The 20,855-nt window shown below is 35.2% G+C and overlaps 1 protein-coding gene across 1 annotated transcript in view; it reads left to right on the plus strand.

Moving 5' to 3' along the window:
- Window positions 1-20,855, plus strand: part of HMCN1 (hemicentin 1) — a 515,334-nt gene that overhangs the window by 264,528 nt on the left and 229,951 nt on the right. The window contains exons 16-23 of the mRNA XM_004468435.5: window positions 2,745-2,939; window positions 5,838-5,933; window positions 7,647-7,774; window positions 9,119-9,263; window positions 12,717-12,829; window positions 14,529-14,688; window positions 15,312-15,480; window positions 19,532-19,659. Coding sequence (XP_004468492.2) covers window positions 2,745-2,939; window positions 5,838-5,933; window positions 7,647-7,774; window positions 9,119-9,263; window positions 12,717-12,829; window positions 14,529-14,688; window positions 15,312-15,480; window positions 19,532-19,659 — 1,134 coding nt within the window. The remainder of the gene's footprint in view (window positions 1-2,744; window positions 2,940-5,837; window positions 5,934-7,646; window positions 7,775-9,118; window positions 9,264-12,716; window positions 12,830-14,528; window positions 14,689-15,311; window positions 15,481-19,531; window positions 19,660-20,855) is intronic.

The following is a 20,855-nucleotide window of genomic DNA, read 5'->3' on the forward strand; positions in this document are numbered from 1 at the left end:
AGCTAACTATTCCAGAAAAAAGTAAGAGGTCTTAGAGACTTAGGATGAGCAAGCAGCAATCTACTCTGTAAACTATTATAAAAATATGTTCATTTCCTCTTATTTTTAAGTCAAATTCCTATGTATGTAGACTGAGAGAAATATAAACACAGAAACACTGCTTTTTAAAAAACCTATAGTCCAATTGTATTTGACTTTATTTTCTTTAGGCTCAGTAAACAAATAATAGAGCCTCTGAAGTTGCCATATGTCCTTCAAAAGTGCAGGTGTAAATGTACCAGGTCAAGAATATTATCATCATATACACTTACACAGACTGGATTAGTGTTGAAGTGTTTTAATGTTGATTAAATAATTCATTCACAAATATGATGTGATTACATATAATGCAGAAAACACTATGTAAGTTTCTATTTTTTTTTAAAGATTTATTTTTCATTTATTTCTCTCCCCTCCCCCCCATTGTCTGCTCTCTGTGTCCATTTCCTGGGTGTTCTTCTTTTTGTCCCCTTCTGTTGTTGTCAGCGGCACAGGAATCTGTGTTTCTTTCTGTTGTGTCATCTTGTTGTATCAGCTCTCCATGTGTGTGGCGCCATTCCTGGGCAGGCTGAACTTTCCTTCGGGCTGAGTGGCTCTCCTTATGGGGCGCACTTCTTGTACATGGGGCTCCCCTACGCGGAGATCACCCGTGTGGCATGGCACTCCTTGCCCGCATCAGCGCTGCGCGTGGGTCAGCTCCACACGGGTCAAGGGGGCCGGGGGTTTGAACCACGGACCTCCCATGTGGTAGACGGACGCCCTATCCACTGGGCCAAGTCCGCTTCCCTATGTAAGTTTCTATTAAGGATAGAAATACAGCTGCAAATATAAACGATCCAGAATTTTCAATTTTGTAGGAAAAATAACTATACTCTATTAAAAGACTGAATGTGGCAATGGCAGTGAGTGAGTTCTCTGAAAAGTTCGAAGAAGGAAGAAATCATGTCTACTGGGGTGGTCAAAGAAGAAATCATGTCTACTGGGGTGGTCATGGAAGAGGGCCTTTTGAACTGGACTAAGGAATTGCCAAGAGTTCAACAGCTAGAGATCTAGACATTGCATTTGAGAGCAATGGCCATAACACAAGAACTTATATGGAAAAGATCAATCCCTGTTTGGTGAAGAGCGAAGAACTTTGATTGGCCAGAGTTGAGGACTTGTGTAGAGAAATAGTGGGAAATGAGCTGCAAAGTTAGGGGAGACTCTTGAATCCAGACTAAAAATGCACTAACAGTGCCCCTGAGAAAACTGCACTCAAACTCTAGAATTCCCATGTAAAATGAAGTAGTGGTCTCTACATTCATTTTTATTAGCCTGGTGAACAGCATGACTATGGATGATTGTAAGAATATATTAGGGAAGGGAGCTTGACAAATTGACAAAGATCTGTGACTCAGGAGTCAAACGGACCTGGTTTTGAATACTAGCCCCACCATTCCACTCCATGTGACATTTAGCAGATTTCGTCTTTGTTTCTTCTTCCCTAAAGTCTGTAATAAGAATATCTACCTCAGTGGGATATTGTGAACATTAAATGAGATTATTAATGTGAAACATTTAACCCAGAAGTTGACTGTAAGTGATAGTTGTAATTTCTAACAAACATTTAACCTTGATTTTTATCAAGAAGTCCTTCCTTGGATATTTCCGCTTAGAGCCCTATCTAAGCAGGTTTCATCCATTGCCTCTCTAAGTATCCTATATGTTTCCCCTATGTATAGTATTGTTTGTGGGCATGCACATATATGTAGTAGAGTACATATAGTATGCTATGTGTAACATATAGAGTATTTAGTATATAGTAACATTTAGAGTACTTAGTATATAGCAGATATATAATATGTCATACTTTCTATATGATACTTAAAACATCATTACTAACAAGTTAACTGGGTCATAATGATAGCCTCATTTGTTTTAGTCTGCTGACTACCTCCTCACTACTATTGTATTCTTTTGTTACCAAAGATGTGTCTCCAATATATTTCTAACTCTTCCTACCTTCTCTGATTACCTGACTTATATGGCTATCTGTAGCCTTCATATCTATAATTTTATAATTTCTTAATCATTTCTTAACTTTATGATACTAAGGACTTTTTCTTCTCCCTTTAACAAATACCACATTCTGTTACTTTAATTTATATAATTTCATCTCAATCTTAAATTTCTTATACTTGAAAGTGTGAAAGATAGGAGTAGCAAGAATGTGATACAGAAAAAGGATATAATTTAGAATTAAATACCGTAAATTGTGTTATATAGTGATCTATTGAAGAATGAATTCTGGTATAAATTAAGTTCATCTTAAATATTCAGTAAGGGGAGTAAGTTTTGGAAAGTGTCAAAAGTATTTCATTACAGGGCCACATTATCTATAACAAAGTCTTAAGTTTTGAGCAGTATGACAGAAACTCAAATTGGAAAGAATTCCTGAAATGAATAATACTCTTTATTTAAGGTAAACTCTGTCTTCTCAGCATCTATTATTTTAAGAAAATAGTTTACCTTCCTGCACCAGTATTTATTTATAAAGCAAAAAATGAATGTGTACTATTTCTATATCAGACAAGAATATTTAAAGGGTAAATTTATAATATATGAACACTGATTTGATTCAAATTCAATCTGTCGAATTTTAATGACTTTTATTTAATGTGTCTATATACTCTAATGATGACCTATCTTTTTAAAAATATCTTCAGCACCTCCAGTTTTCATACAAGAACCTACTGATGTATCTATGGAAATTGGCTTGAATGTGACATTACCTTGCTACGTTCAGGGTTATCCAGAACCAAAGGTCAAGTGGCGAAGATTAGACAACCTGCCAATTTTCCAAAGACCATTTTCAGTTAGTTCCATCAGCCAACTAAGAACAGGAGCCCTCTTTATTTTAAGTAAGTTAAAGGAGATATATTTTATACAGATACGTATATATAAGTTATACATCTGTGTTTTATAAATAGTTATTTTTATATTTAAAAGAGTGAATTAATCTTGACAACATATTTTATGTTTGTTGCATTTCACTTTAACATAGTACTGAATTTGTATATTTGGGAATTGCCACAAAATGGTTATATTTTGTTCAAAGGTAAGTCATTAATTTGTCAAAAAGACTTATGAAGTAATATGACATCTTCATACCTCACTTTTTCTTATTGCAAATAGTCACTTGACTGGTAAGTAGATACACATTCACATTTCATTGACTCTTTGTACCACCTACTGTATAAAAAAGTAAAGTATTACTAGTAGTTAGTTAACTTTAATTAATTTTCTTTTGGCCACCAATATATAGTAACACAATGGACACCCTATGGAAACTCCTTGATCCACAATTATATCTACCTGAAGCAGAAGATTTTAAAAAATCAAATATCCAATCATCTGAAAATTTCACTTGAAAGCTATTTAGCATTAAAATATTTGAAAACACTTTGTATTTTTTCAATAATATCAAAAACATTTGGATGGTAGCACCAGGAGAGGAATGTTATTTAGGTTATTAATAGGTTTTTTAAATGCAGTTGGATCTTTGGAGTATTTTGCAGAAAGCGTCCATCAGTGATTTCCATGCTTTTTGGCAAAATTAATTGTACATTAACCACTTAAACGCCCAAATAAAATTAAATTGTCTAGTTATAAGTGCTAAGCTTTGTGGTAAAGATCAAAGCCAAATATAGAATCCTTCACTCAGGTCTTTTATAATTCACAGTCTGAGTGCATGACCAAAAAATGGTACCTACTGGAAAGTACCCAACAGATTGCTTAAGATTGTGCAAGATCTAAAATGTCAAAATGAAGAAATGCACTTGATGAAGTAGAAAATATAGAGCCCCCAAATTCCTGGGCAGGAAAAGGCATGTGATAGTGAGGTTTCGGAAGGATTCTTCTGAAAGATAGGAGGAGAGATCAGAGAAAGGAACAAATGGGAATCTCACAGTTATCCAGGTGGTGATGAGAATCATCCTAAAGGGAGAAAAAAAAATTAGATTTAAAAACAATTTGTTTAGAAAAGATGAATCAAACAGAAGAATAAAAGAGGCCAATATATATTGAGAAACAGTTACCCAGTTGTCTAAATTAATAAATCATCTGGAAGGAAAGTGGTGATTAGATACTTAGTTCCCAGTAGTATTTTGCATTTCTACACAAATCAATCCAAGAGTTGGTAATATTAAAAATTCCTTGATTACAAGCAATGAATGTTTTACTAGCCAGGTGATTTGCTGAATTTTCCTTTCCAAACGATTGCTTACTATTGTTTAGAGTGGACTCTGCATAAGTTTACCAGATGCAGTTCTGCATTACATGGAAAGCTGCATTTTTCTCTGTCAAAATCTTATCAATAAATTAAACTGTGTTTACTGTAGTTAAGATATTTGTAAAGATTGCAATAATTCCCCTATTTAAAATCTCTTGCCTCCCATATTGCCCACAATACAAAACCTCACTCGTTGAGCACCAGCCTACCTCTTCATCTTCAGTTTCCTGACTATACACACAAAATATATAAGCCAGTAGTTGTCATCTCAATTGACCCCAAAACCCTCTTTTTTTAACAAATATTTCATAATATCCTTTTTAATATCCAAAAAAGAAATTCTTATATATATGATCAACCTACATAATTAAAAAGTTAATGTCCAAAATGTTTTAGTGAAATGTAAGTGCTCTGACAATTTCTACACCATACGCATACACTCTCATGTACCATCACCATGAATTCAGTAACTCAAATGAAGACTGATAAAGGAGTGTGGGATTGGTGACTCAAAAACTCCAAACTGATAATGCCATTTTCTATAATGACAGACCATTCTTTTATGTTCTTCTATTTGCACAGAATTAGATTCTAGGCTCATATTATTATAAAGAGGTTATCAAATCCATTGGTTTCCAGTGGGAACTTCAGAAGTCTTTCTGTACTTTGAATAATTATTCTTTTCATGAGTCTGCCCTATGCATTGCATCCCTGGCTTTTGCCAACAAAATGCCAGAATCCCCCAGTCACTGTGCCAACTAAATATATCCCCCACAAACTTCCAAAACATCCTCAGGGTGGTAGTGCAGCATACAATTGTGGTAGAGCTTTCTTCCTATTCTTTTTTTTTTTTTATTTAACACTTTTTTAAATTAAAGTTAATAGATCACAAGGAATGTTACATTAAAGAACAAAGATGTTCCCATATCACCCACTCCCCACCCATCCACCCCCATCATTTTTGTAAATTGTGTTTTTCTGAAGATATATACATCTCAAAAAATGTTACAGTAAAAAACGTAAGAGGTTCCTGTATACTCCCCACCTCCCCACCCCACTCCTCCCACACCAACAACCTCCCCCTATCATTGTGGCACACTCAACGCACTCGGTAAACATATTTTGGAGCACTGCTGCACCACATGGATAATGGTTTTGGACAGAATATGATTTTTCAAGTCATGCTTTTGCATTTGCACCTCATTAGGTCTGGACTACCCTTCCTCTATTCTACCAGCTCTTTAAGGTTCAGCTCATATGTTACCTCCTATGTGGATTCTACCCTAACATCCCTTCTTGCAATTAGTCACTCCTGTCTTTGTGTTTCCACAGCCCATTTGTGAATCACATACTATAGTATTTATCACACTGTGCTGTAATTGCTGGTTCCTTTGTAAGTCTCCCCTTGAATGGGAACTACCAGAAAGCAGGTACCTTACTTTTCATCTCCACATCTCAGCGCTGTGCCTACTATATAGTTTATGCCCCATAGACATTGTTGAATGAATAAACCATCTCTTCTTTTTAGACTTATGGGCGAGCGATAAAGGAACTTATATCTGTGAAGCTGAAAACCAGTTTGGAAAGATCCAGTCCCAGGCAACAATTACAGTGACAGGACTTGGTAAGATCAGTAAAATGTTTAGACCCCTCACTCTTCCAAATCCTAAGACTTTTTTACTACATCATTTCATGCCTGTGCCACTTTTAAAAAATCTAAGTAAATATGTAATTACTAGACTTCCTTCCCCCACTCCATTTCATGTTTCTTAGAATGTTAAAACTGGAAATAACCTTAGAGATGATCCGATCCAAGTTCCTCATTTTCCATTTGAAGAAATGAAGGTCAATTTAAATGCATTTATTTAAGTCTAAATATGAATATGTATATTCTAACATGTATTTTAGAATGGTAGAGTTATTTTTCTGGTTAATTTTTTCCCCCAGTTATCCTTTTAATCCACATGTGATTATTTTTGTGTATAATGTGAACTAAGAAATACCCTTTATTCCCAAGTGGTGAGACATTTGTTTCAATATCTTTATTTAATAATCTATTCTCTTCTACTGGTCAAACTGTCCATTTGATCATATGCTAAGTTTATATTGTTTTATCTATTAACTTGATTTCTATTCTAGTTCTGCACTAGTACTACATTGTTTAAATTACTACACCATGTAATGTGATTTTTAAATCTGGCAGTATTTCTCCTTAATACCCTTCTGCAAAATGTTTTTCCTGCATCTCTCTTTATATTTAAATATATTCAAGGAAATAAATTTAAATACATTCAAGGAAAATCTCTTAGACATATTGCTTTGATTTCTGGTAAACTGATTAATTGATTTCTAGAAAAAGATTTTATAGTACTTTTTACCATTCCATCAAGGAGGATCCTGTTTTATTTGCTTGAGCAATTGCAACACCCTTCTCATTGGTCTCACTACTTCCAGTCTTTCCCCTATCCGTAGGTCCTATTCACACTTTTTAAAAAACTTTATTTTTTTTTATTAGAGTATTTGTAAGTTTATAGAAAAATTATGCAGAAAATACTGACTTCCCATCTACCCCCCACCTCTTGCACATGATTTTCCCTACTCTTAACTTGTTGCATTTGTGTGGTGCCTCTGTTTCAACTGATGAACCAATATTATTATAATCATATCAACTACATTCCATAGTTAATAGTTTACTTTAGGGTTCACTCTCTGTTTTGTACAGCTCTATGTTTGTTTTTAAAATTTTATTCTGGTGTAAATCACTGCCTTCATCACTGACATCCATTACCAGGACTTTTCCATCACTCCAAACAGAAATTCTTTGTCTATTAAGCATTAATTCCCCACTCTCCACCCCCACTCCTGCCCCTAGTAACCTGTATTCTGATTTCTGAATCTATGAAATTTCATATTCTAATTATTTCATATAAGTGAGGTCATAGGATCCTTTTGTGTCTGGCTTATTTCACACAACATGATGTCCTCAAGGGTCATCTAAATTGACACTGAGATTAATATTTTCAAAAGTTTGTTTCTAATGAGTCACCTTTTCTATTTAAATGCTTTCAGTCACTCTCCATTTGCCTACTGAATACATTGCAAATTTCTTGGCTTGATGTTTCTGGCCTTCCCTGATCTTATGCCTACAGCAGATTTATTCTCACCTACTCTCTTTAAGTCTCCACTATTACTCATTCCCTTGCCATTTCCTATTTATATTTAAAATGTTGTTCTCAAAAACTCAAATTTTCATAGTATTTTTAGTAATTGTCTTGGCCTATAAGAAGTTTGCTTTTCTTTTTGGGTGAAATAAAGTACCTGTGCTCTCTTGATTTAGTTGCTCCTCTTATTGGGATCAGCCCTTCAATAACTAATGTAATAGAAGGACAACAGCTTACTTTGCCTTGTACTCTATTGGCTGGAAATCCCATCCCAGAACGTCAGTGGATTAAGAACTCTGCTGTGGTAAGAACATTTCAAATACATGCATTCATATTCCTAATTCTCTGGAGAAGGAGGCAATGAATTTCAACCACTGAAATATCAATGCCTATAATAAAGAAAAATATATTTTGTAGCTGTTCCAAAGCTAATACCAAACTGTAATGGTATTCATATTATTTGGGGATTAATAAAATGGAGTCAATGATATAATGACTCACAATGATATAATTTTCACAATTTCACATTAAATTCAGTGTTACTGATAAGCTCACTTTAGAAGATGTAAAAACTGAGGCAGGTATTAGTTTATTTTAATAGTATTTAAATATTTTTATATCCTTCCTTGTAGGACATTATGAAATGTTAATAGCTCCATAAAATTCTTCCATTTTACATATTAATCTTTATTATTAACGTGAACATTTTATATTTGCTCATGAACTGCATTACAATGTGAATCGATATTGTGTCATAGCTTTTCAGTGTGGAAGTTTTGGTTATGAAAGGATATGAAAATTTCACAATTTTATGTAATTTTTCTGCAAACATGGTTTCCTTATTGATAAATTTCAATCTAGGTCAGAGTGTATTCCCTGTTTACCCAAAGTATTTAGGCTCTCATCTTATAGTGCCTATCAAAAGCAGATCAATTCCATGGAAGAAGATGTAACATTGTTGATATTTGAATTAAAACCTGAGAAAAATTGGTACCTTTTATTCAGTAATAAAGGCCCTTATAACATAGGATGATAATGTTTGAGCACTAAGGTATTCCATGATGGAACAATATGCATAAATGATACATATTTAGAGGTGACCATTTTTGACTGAAAATACTGCCAACCCCCTTTACACAATTCCTATATGTAATACTTAGTCCTCTAGTATTTCTGCTTGTGACCCAATGAGGGGTGGATATTGAGATAAAGTAACTCTCTCATGCCTTGATTGACTACTGATGTGTCAAAATTAAAAATATAAAATGACTTGGTATTGGTAATGAGGTCTCTCAGAGAAGAACAATTTAAACCAAAAGTAAAAATTACCAGTGGAAACTGCACCTTGAATGTTAGCAAAAAAATACAGGGGTATTAAACAAGTAGTGTCTCTCTTCCTTTCATTTGGTCAGCATGTGTGTAACTGATTGGTAAATGCTAATAGGTATAATTGTTTGAGGTATATCAGGATTAAATATAATTGATACCATTCCTAAGAATAACTTATGCAAATCACTTAATTGTATTAAAGCATTTTGTTATTGTATAAGGCATTTAACAACCCAGATGGGGAATAAAAAAGCATATCCTGTTTTTGCCACAGGCAAATCCTTGCATTTTTAAATTAAAAATGAATTTTTTTTTTAAGTTGGTCCAGAATCCTTACATCACTGTACGCAATGATGGGAGTCTTCATATTGAGAGAGTCAGCCTTCAGGATGGAGGTGAATATACCTGTGTGGCCAGTAACGTTGCTGGAACCAGTAACAAAACTATCACTGTGGATGTGCACGGTAAGAGACACCTCTTGTAATAATTTCCAACCATCCTCAAAGCTGGGTCAATATATTTAAAACAAATAATTTTTTGCTCTAATTATAAGGAGTGAGATCATCTTCCTAATTTTATTATTACAAAAATCTTATTTTTTGAACAGTATCTACATTGTTAAGGTTGTTTCCAGATTTCCCTTTTCTATATGCACAAAAAAGATATTATTGGGAGTCACCAATTAAATATGAACAAGGGATTTTGTAAGTGGTTTCTTAATTAAAGTGAATTGAGTGCTCAGAGAATTATGTTTAAAAATATATTTTAATTCCAGGCAGGCTTAACTTATCACACCATCCAAAACTGCCTTTATCTTTTGGATTTTGCAATAAGCATGACCTTACTGGTGTAATGACTTCTTTGTGTTTCAGCTAGAAATGGCTTAAATGTCTCTAAAGGTCACCTCATGTTGTTCAAATAATCTTCTTGCATGTTAAATAATTTAAAGGTCACTTGCAAAAAAATTCAGAAGCAATCTTTTTCCATTTATGACTGTCCATTACCAACCTTTTACATCCCAATAAATAAACAACAGCTACATAGTTTTTTTTTTTTGTCTCCTTTAAGGAACTTGGCAACATTGCTTTTTAAAAAATGTAGTATTGAAAAACAGCTTTGCATGCAGGGCTGAATATCTTAGGGAAGTAAGTAGCATAGGACCCTTCTTTTAGTAGTTAATTCAATCCTTATTTATGGCATGAATCAGAGAATTACTTTGTACAGTAATTTCCAGATTTTGTATTTTCTATCCAAACTGTCTGTGAACACAGACCATTCTCCTTTTTCATTTTTGTTTCTGTTTTTAAACAGCTTCTTCCACCTCTTTCAATGTTCTAACAAGTATCCACCAACATCACATCATGTATTCTTGAAGAAATACCAAAACAGCAGTAACTAAGTTATAGTTTAAAGGAGAGGAGTAATTGCATAATTCCAGATGTGGATACTGTTATATCTAGCTCCTTTTAAAGAATAGCAGTCCAGAGATTTCCTCGAGGATGCCTATGGACTGATTTGAGAATCTAGTGTAGTAGTCATCTCCATTTGACTTCTAAAACCCCTGCTTATAATTGTGTTAAGAGGGATTCTGAAGCCAAATTTGTACTTGGGTGAAAAAGTGACATAAGTATTTGTGATATCTGCCAGATAAAAGGAGGAAGGTGAAGACAAATAAGGCAAGTTATTCATGCCTTCCATGATGTGTTATGTTGTAATGCAAAAAATTCTTATTAAAAGTTAAAAAGTCATTTCACAATATCGTTTGCTAATTCATCTTAGTCCAGAATGAGCAGCTGATTTAGTCAAGAAGGCAAAAATCAACCCAACTATTTGGCTGGTATGACAACAACCATTTAGCTAACAAATTTGTTTTTGAGTTTGAGGTGATACAACATCACAACTTCTCTATACCTCTGAATTTATGTTATTAGCATTATTTTTAAGACGGTTTTAAGATGGTTCGTTTAAGGTTCTCAGTCATTTCTTAAGTAAATAAATGAATGCAAATAAATATACAAATTAAGATGACAAAGCAGTTTAATTGTAGTATTGATTTATGTAGATAATCTGCAAAGAAATTGCTCTTCCATACCCAACTGTCCTTAGATTTCAGAACTGTTGCCAAAATTTTCCTCTTTCACATATTGCCGTCAAACTCAACAAACATTTAAGAAAATGAGTTATTCTACATTGTCTCAAATTGATGGCATAATTGAAAGCTGACTATTAAATGTCTTGCACTAGGAATTTGCATTCTTGTCTAGCACTGGGAATTTGCTGCCAATTCTTTAAGAATAAATTGTCTGAAGGATTAGCTGAACCATAGGAAAATATGAGCATGTTGTATAGAGGATGTCTCTGCTACCTTATTTAGACAAACTTCCACTCCAGAACATCTATGACAACTATGGAGAAATGTGACCTCGTGGAGCAGTTTCAGCCTCCTATTTCCAGGAGAGAAATAGAAATGAACTGGTATTTGTTGGGCTTTTACTGTGTTCCTTGCACTGTTTCAGGAACCTTTCTTTATGGGGAATCCTTTCATCAAAATCATTATTTTGCAAACATTGAGTATTGATGATTTTTGTGCATGGACTGTTTCTGATTAATAAGAGATACCCAGAATGGAGTGATCAGCATTCTTCCTTTTTCCTTTTGCTTCTACTCAAATAATATTAACTTTTCAGTAGCTTTCTAAAGTCAAAAGGATATTATTCTTACTGTAAATTATTTACTGAGAATCCTGCATTTAGTCTTATAAATGTGAACTCCTAAAGCCTTTCAGGTTTTACCGTTGAATTACCTGTTAAGAAAACAAACCTGTTTCCTAGGCTAAATTTAGTAGCTGACTAAATGATTCTTGTGTATAGAGAGATATTTTTTTTTATTGACTTTGTAATAATATTACATTAAAAATATATATGTGAGGTCCCATTCAACCCCACCCCCCACCCCCCCTCTCCTCCCCCCAACAACACTCGTTCCCATCATCATGACACATCCATTGGATTTGGTAAGTACATCTTTGGGCACCTCTGCACCTCATATACAATGGTCCACATCATGGCCCATACTCTCCTCCATTCCATCCATTGGGCCCTGTGAGGATTTACAATGTCCGGTGATTACCTCTGAAGCACCATCCAGGGCATCTCCATGTCCCAAAGACGCCTCCACCTCTCATCTCTTCCTGCCTTTCCCCATACCCATCGTCCACCATGTCCACTTTTCCCAATCCAATGCCACCTCTTCTATGTGGACATTGGATTGGTTGTGTCCATTGCACCTCTATGTCAAGAGGAGGCTCAGATTCCACATGGATGCTGGATGCAATCCTCCCATTTTCAGTTGTAATCACTCTAGGCTCCATGGTGTGGTGGTTGTCCTTCTTCAACTCCATCTTAGCTGAGTGTGGTGAGCCCAATAAGTCAGATTGTAGGTGCTGGAGTCTGTTGAGGCTCAGGACCTGGCTGTGTATAGAGAGATATTTAATGCAGCAGTTAAACAGCTCATTTCTCTGGCAATGGGCTTAGGTTAGCTCATTGCAACTTAATGGGTAATGGACACTGACCAAAGATAAGTTATTAAATATATCACTCTTAGGGTATAATTCTATTTTGGATTTCCAGGGAAATGCATTTTCTTCAGTTCTCTCTTATTTTTGTTGGGAAGGTCAACTTGGATGATATTTATTATTTGGTTTTAAGTTTTCTTTTTAAGTTCTTGAGCTCGTAACTACTGCATTCTCTTTGTTTGTTTAGCGCGCTCCCTTACAGATTGCCCTACATTTCTATCAGAAAATCTTAAATCTTTGCTGGTTTTTACAAGCATTAAGTATGTACTGAAAATGTCCGACTTTAAACATATGAGACTAAATAGAGCAGGCGCTCAGATTCTGATTCTGCTTCTTTTTTCAGTTCTGCCAACTATTCAGCATGGGCAGCAGGTACTCAGTACAATTGAAGGCGTTCCAGTGACTTTACCATGCAAAGCAAGTGGAATTCCCAAACCTTCTGTCATCTGGTCCAAGGTAAATGGCACATCTACTAACGTTTGCTAGTGTAACGTGTTATAACAATAATATTTGAATATTTTTAGTCATGCATGAAATGTTTACCATAGAATATGTCCATCCATGAAATACGTACCATAGAGGCTTGTAAAAACTAAAGCCAGGCAGTCATACCACTGGGAAGGGAAGTTAAGAGATCTTAGTGCGATTGCCTACCTGAGGCTTGAATAGTATTAACAAGAACAGCAATGAACACTTCTGTAGCCTATCTAGTGTTCCAAGAACTATTCTAAGCACTTTACATGATGTAACTGACCCCTTTTTTAACCCTTACCATATTCCCTCAACCCTCTCGATTTCAGAGTAACTCTGGTGGACAGATCTGCACACACTTCTAGGGATACAGCATGACTCTTTAGTTTTTTGGCATCAAGGCTTACTCCAAAGCCCTGGAAGACCACATAGCCTGCACAAGGTAGCCAGGAAGAGCAGGGTGTCAGCTCCTCTAGGGCACAGGGGTCATGGATAAACACTTGCTTTCTGTCCTTCAGAGGATCCTTCTAAAGCACATCTACATGGTTTCTCTGAGGGTTCCAGCACCTTGAGGCTTATCATTCCACAGAGGAGATGAGCTCAGGGAGCCTTTGATTACCTTTCCCTGCTTCTGGGCCTCACTTTCCCACTCCAGCCTCTGGCGATCACTGCCCAAGTAAACTTCCTATCCCCAAATCTATGTCTCACACTCTGCTCTTAGGGGAACCCAAATAAGACACACACAGGAATTCATTCTTTCCCCTTCCTATCCCTGCCATGCCGTTTTCCAGATTTTACTTGTATTCTTGGAGTGAGGGGAAAGTCTGTTCCTTGAGGTAGTCCTGTCTATCTCTGAATAGCCATGGAGACAGTGTATTTTCTGTAAATTAATTTCAATCAGACAGATATAAAATAACACAAAATGATGGGAGAGTAATAAAATGTGGAATTTGCATAATTAATGCCACAACCAAAATAATTTGCCACTCCATTTAATTTTATCCACCTAAAAGTCTTTGGCAGGCAGAGAAGCTAGTGTTGACATCTGTAAGTTTCTAAAAAAGACTTATATTTCTGCCTTCTGAAGCAAAAGTTTAGTGGCAAAGCTGATCCCCCCAAATGCATGGCATCTGACACCAAATAGAAGTTTAAAGCATTTTAGGAAAATGCAAAACTGAAAGTTTCTTTTCAAGCTGGTCTTTGTTCGCTGGTGCATCATGGAGGTTCACGCAGGCCGCAGAGCCTGACAGCCGGAGTTGGAATCCCAGCCACTGCCTGGCTCCGTGACCATGGGCAGGTTACTCTACCCCATGTGCTTTAACACTTTCATCTCTAAAACAGGGGTTGTGGTAGTTCTTCTTCATAAGGTTGTTGAGTGTTAAAATAGCTAAATCATGTAAAATGCTCAAAACAGCCCTAGACATAGTAGAAGCACCCGTTGTGCCATCCGTCATTATTACCATTTTCTCCCTTTGTATGGAATGAAGGACACATAGTTTGTTATGGAGAACTATCACCTTATTTGTCTAATTTTTCTTGTAAATAATTTTCTTCAAATTATCTTTTTTTAAATCTAGTGTTTTACTCCCTTGGAGATTTTTTTTTTCCTTTTTCTGTCACTTCCTGACCTTGTCTATCTTTTATTATCTTAAGAAAACACTTTGCTCTTTGTTATGTTTTGCAGAAAGGAGAGCTGATCTCGACCAGCAGTGCCAAGTTTTTGGCTGGGGCTGATGGAAGCCTGTACGTGGTGTCACCGGGAGGTGAGGAGAGTGGGGAGTACGTCTGCACCGCCACCAACACGGCCGGCTACGCCAAAAGGAAAGTACAGCTGACTGTCTATGGTGAGAGCCGCAGAAGGAGTGTTTTTCTTTGACACTGTCTCTCTTTGCCAAAATTCACAGTTCTCTCCCAAATAATGTTACCAGAGAGGACTGTACCCCTGAAGTGAACCTCTCCCCCAAGTTTCTATTTTTCGCAAAAATGCATTCGTATTGCCAACCAAAACCTCCTCTACTTAGAATCTGATTCTAAGAAGAGTAATTGTATAGCCTTTTGGAAAAATGTATGCTTTTTTTCTGAGGACTGCTTATTGCACCCAACCCTCTTCAGTAATACTCCTTAGTTAAAACTCCTTGGGAAAGCCAAACCTCAACTATGTCTTGGAGTGCTCTGCCTTGAGCGGTTACATTTGTAGATGGCAGGTTTTAAAAGGGCCTTTCAGCGGACCTCTTATTTGTGTTCCGAAAGGGAGAGCTGAAAAGGAAAACTTTCTAGTTTTTTCCCTCTTTTGCATCTCACACACAGCATATTAATGGCAGCTTTAGATATGCCCCATGACTTTGGAATAAACAGCATCCTTTTGTAAATTATTTAAGAGCATTAGTAGTCCACATTTTAATATAAATTAAACTGTGCTTTGATTTCAATGTGCCATTTCCCTTCCCCCAAAATGTGTTTATTTTAGTAAGACCCAGAGTGTTTGGAGAGCAACAAGGGCTATCCCAGGATAAACCCATTGAGATCTCAGTCACGGCAGGGGAGGAGGTGACACTGCCATGTGAAGTGAGGAGTTTACCTCCACCCGTAATTACATGGGCCAAGGAAACCCAGCTCATCTCTCCATTCTCTCCAAGGTATGAATCACAACACAAGAAAATATAATCTTTTGGATGAGATGATCCTGTTTAGGTTTTTAAATGTCTCAAAAAATTTCTTTTAAATCACCCCCCACCCCTCTGAGATAACTCCCTCTTCTGTTTTGCTTGTCATTTTTTGTCTGTTTGTTTGCTTGTTGTTTGCTCTTGTTTTTTGTTTTGTTTTGTTTTGTTGTCTGCTCATTGTCTGGTGTTTTTTTAAAGTTACGAGGCACCAGGAACCAAACGCAGGACCTCCCATGTGGGAGGCAGTCATTCAAATCCTTGCGCTACATCCTCCCTGCTCATTTTTGTTTTTGCTCATTGTTTTTGCTTTATGTCTGCTTGTTTGTTTTTCTTTAGGAGGCAACAGGAACTGAACCTGGGACCTCCCATATGGGAAGCAGGCACTCAACTGCTTAAGCCACATCCACTTCCTGCCTTTAAATTTAAGATACTTTAGAAGTACATCAAAGCCTACAGAAAGTGGATATATATCTTCTAACTCATTCTCTAATATAGAAAATGCTAGCTTCCTGCTTTGGCATATTTGACATTGGTACATCTTACAAGGTAGTTATTAAAATTAAGTTGATTTGTTCATAGATTCCTAAATGAATATAACATGCATAGTATTCCATAAATCCTACAGAAGCAATAAAACATCAGTAGGCATGCTAATGCCAAGAATATGGCTTTCATTAGATGCTTTTGGTGGCATAAAAATTAAAGTCTTTAGTTGTCATCTGTTAGACTTGTTGCTGTATAATTATGAAGCTATCAGTCATGCATCTGTAGTTTCCCTGGACTGGTGAAAGAAAATAAAAACAATGTTTCATTATTTATTTGAAAAAAAATTATTTTAAATATGTTTTGAGTAAAATATATACAACATTACAGATAAAGTTGAAGTTCCATTGTTCCTCTCCCCATTTCTAAGCATTTTTCTCCTTCCCAAGAACAAACACTGCCACAAATTTGTTGTACATCATATACGTGCCTCCTTAAGCAGTACTGGGTATTACTTTCTGTGTCATTAATTTTTGTTCTTTGTCTGTTTTCAATTTGTCTGGAGTAATATATATTATTAATATCATCCTACTTGCTTTAAGTCAACGTTTATCCATTTTTTTTTACATGGAGATTTAGTTTATTCCTTTTAACCACTATGTGCATATTCTGCACTTCATTTATCCATTCCCTTATTTGTGGACATTCACGTTGTCGTTGTTGTTTTCCTTCTTTTATGTTTTCTTTCTTTTTTCAGGTTTACAAACAAGGAAATTTAGTGAGTGTATTTTTATGTGTCTCTTGGTATATTTATGTTGAGTTTCTTTAGGGTTTATACCTAAAACTTCTATTTCTTATCAGAATGAATTCCTGTTTGAACTTTGCTATATTAAATTACTCTCCAAAGGGGCCATACTGATTTACCCTTCCACCAACAGAATGTTTCCCCATTCCTATTAAGGCATCGTATAGACCAACTTTAAAAATTTTGCGAGTAGGATGGGTATGAAATAGGATCTTGTAATTGTTTTAATTTTCATACTACTGTAGTCAGGTGATGCCAGGTATACTTTTACCTGTTCGTTGGCTATTTGTGTTATCTGTGATTGCTTCTTTAAATCTTTGGCACAGTTTCCTAGGGATTTGTTTATCTTTTTTCTTATTAAGTTGTAGAAATCTTGTCTTTATTCTCAATATGTGTTAAGTGGTATGTCTGTTGTAAATCTTCTCTCAGTCTATTGCTAGACTTTTATCTTTACCTACATATGCTGTCGGTGGTATTGAAGTTCACTGGATTAATTCACTCTTTCTTAGATTTGTTCTTTTTATTTCTTCATGAAGGTGATCATAAACATAATCTCCAATTTTTTTTCAATATTTTAAGTTTTGTTCCTCACATTTTGTATTTTTTTATTATTTATTTATTTAGTTTTACACTTTCCTTTTCTCTCTTACCCCCATAGCCTCCAATCTATTTTCTGTCTTTTCAAATTTGCTATTTCTAATTATCTCTTATGATACAATAGAGTTTTCTTCCTTCTGTGCCTTGCTTATTTCACTGATCATAATATTTTCAAGATTCTTCCATGCTGCAGCATGTCTCATAACTTCAATATTTCTTATGGCCAAATGATATTCTTTTGTACTACACTTGTTTTTCCATTCATTTGTTGATAGACACTTGGGTTGTTTCCACCTTTCAACTATTGTGAATATTTGCTGCTATCAATAGGATCTTTGTCTGAAACCCTGTTTCCATCTTCTTTGTTATATTCCTAGAAATGGAATTGCTGAATCATGCAATAATTCTATATTGAATTTTTAGAAAAAATGCCATATTGCTTTTCACCATTTGACATCCCAACCAACGATATACTAGAGTTCCAGTTTCTCCAGATCATTTCCAACACTTGTTATTTTCCATTTTTTAAAATAGGGGAGTGGATGTAGCTCAAGTGGTTGAACACCTGCTTCCCATGTGTGAGGTCCTGTGTTCAGTCCTAGTATCTCCTAAAAAAAAAGAAAATAGCTATCTTTGTGATACTAAGCAAAAGTAGGTTCTTTTCTCCCAATGCATCTTTAAAGTCAATTCTTGAGGCACTGGGGTTTCAAAGAGAGAAGGAGTTGTGCAAGCAAAGGAGATCAATTGCCTTAGGCAACCCAAAAAACTGCCTCCCTGATGGTCAGAAATTCTAATATTTTATAACATCGGAGTGCTAATGAATATTTGGGGTGGAACTGGACACAGCTTCCTTCATTAATAAACATTAAGGAGCTGAACAAGATGAGGTGGACCCCAAACCAGAGGGAATCAAAAGTTACAATCATTATCAGAGATCAGGGTTCTGGGATAGGTAAATACAGAGTAGAGGTCAGTTACAAGGTTTTCCATTTGAACATTAAACAGAGGAGAGGGGAGTGGTCACCATCCCAATAGTAAGGGTATACAAGGATGAGCTTAATCCATAAACAAGGGTAAATTCAATCTAGAGTTACTATAACAATAGCGAGCATACAAAAGGGTGAGGTTAAGTCTAGAGTAACCATATACAGGGGTAGGATCACTAGCCAGTTTCAGTAATTTCAGGTATTAATCTTTTGCTATTTTATAATATAAAGTCATCTATGACTTTATAATTTAGTAATCATAATTATTTGTTATTCTTAACCCTTGTTTAAACTTAGGGATGTGAAGTAATAACGTGATTTTGATTTGCATTGGCTATATGGGTTTTAATTCACCTGCATTTTTAGTTTGTGTATAGTAGTAAGTAGTTATCTAATTTTATTTTATTTTTTCCATTCGGAAAGCCTGTTGCCATCACCATTTTTGAGTAGTCAATTATTTCCTTACTTCTGATATTATGTATTACTTGTTGAGTTTTCATACATATGCTTAGGTTTTTTGGGTCTCTATCCTTAACCATTTATCCATTTGTCTATCTCTAGGCCAATTGCGCACTTTAATTTACTTTTACAAGAAGTATTGATAGCGGGTATGTCTATCTACCCTCCCCAACCCCATCTCTCAAAGCCTACAGCACTATTATCATAAGAAGACTTTTAGATTCAGGTCTGTTTCATCAACTGCATTATTGTTCAATGAGAGGAATATACTTGATATATGTTTGAGAATTACATATGTACCCTTTTTTGACTTTAACACACTAAACTTTTTATGAAGTATTGTAGAAAAATAATAAATGTTCTAAATAAATTCAAAGTTTTCTAAAACACAGTTTTGCTTTCTATAAATGCAATTAGTAAAGCAGAGGGATATACAGTTATTGGCTGTTTCAGGCTATTAGAATAAATTCAAAGATAAAAGCAAACCGATTTAGTATTTGCAAGAACATCATATATAGTGCAAAGATAATTATGAAAGTTCCTGACATTTAAAGCTTATAGATAGGACATTACAGATCGGAGAATGGTTTCAAAAACTTCTTGCAAAGTAGAAATTTCATGCCAAAGTGCAACTGCATAGGAGATATTTAAATGCTCATGTTCTATGGTCTACTATGTGGTTTCTTTCTTTTAGACACACGTTCCTCCCTTCTGGTTCAATGAAGATCACTGAGACCCGTGTTTCAGATAGTGGGATGTATCTTTGTGTTGCCACAAATATTGCCGGGAACGTGACTCAGTCCATTAAATTAAATGTCCATGGTGAGTTCTGAAATGAAACCATATAATAACTGTGAACCAGCCACAGGAAATCACCATCATCCCAGACTTATTTAAAGTCCAAATGAATATATAGTAATTATTAAAACATTTTCTAAAATTTAATACTCTGGTGATTTTCCTTCATAACACTCTATAAATTTTATCTGCTATGTCTAAACAACTTTCTCCCTTTTTCCTCAACTGGACAGTGTTAAATTCTTGGCTTTCAATTTTACTGTATGTCCATAGTCACTTGTAACTACTGTTGCTGCTGCACAATAGGAAAAAAAATGTTTAAATTGGTAGATTTTTATAGAAGTGAGTAGGGATTTTTAAGAAATAATAGTGATTAAATTGCCATTGTTAATGTTTTAAAAACTTTGTAACTGAAAATTTTCTCCTACTTAAGATTCCCTAACTACTTTAAAACTCTTTTTTTCTCTCCTTTATTCCCCCAATTTACCATATTTTGTTCAATTAGTCACTCATTCAACATACATTTAATAAGTAGATACATATGTCAGGCATTGTGTATCTGCTGGATATTCAGATATTAGAAGAAATCTTCCGGAGAGTACTGACCTAGTTTTAATTACAGTTCAGACAATACAGTGGTTTCCCATTGGTCATTGGCTTTGAAGTCTTGTAAACAGTGTTGTGAATTCTGTCTTTGTCCATCTGGCTCATTATCTAGCCTCTCTTATCTTTGGTTTCTCAATTCATAAAATGATGATATTAATGGCCCCAAACTTAGAAGTTTACTGTGAGTGGCAGCCTTAGGAAATATTTATTAAATATTGTTGCTTTTTAAAAAATGGATGGAGGAATGAGGCTTTTTTAAGGATATGAGATACATAAATTCTAATTTATATCCTTATTAATCAACTCAGTGCTGCCATACTCAATGTGTACATGGGCAAACCAGTAATCTTTTGCCAAAGTTTTGGTAAATTACTTTGTTTAAATTTCTAAGGAAAGGTAGATAAATGGAAACAGTTGAGGCTCTCTTTTTATTTTATTCTCTGAAATTAGCAAAGGCTTCCATGAGAAATATTCTTTACTGTCAGACTGAACCTTCCCCTAAAACAACAAAATCTGAAAAGTACATGGAAAAAATGTCTTTTGTTTTACTCTGACAGTTTTTGAAATGATCTGGATTCCTTTTTAAAAGCATCTTAAACCTTAATCTATGAAGG

The sequence above is a fragment of the Dasypus novemcinctus genome, chromosome 13 (assembly GCF_030445035.2).
Source record: "Dasypus novemcinctus isolate mDasNov1 chromosome 13, mDasNov1.1.hap2, whole genome shotgun sequence".
NCBI classification, from domain to species: Eukaryota; Metazoa; Chordata; class Mammalia; order Cingulata; family Dasypodidae; genus Dasypus; species Dasypus novemcinctus.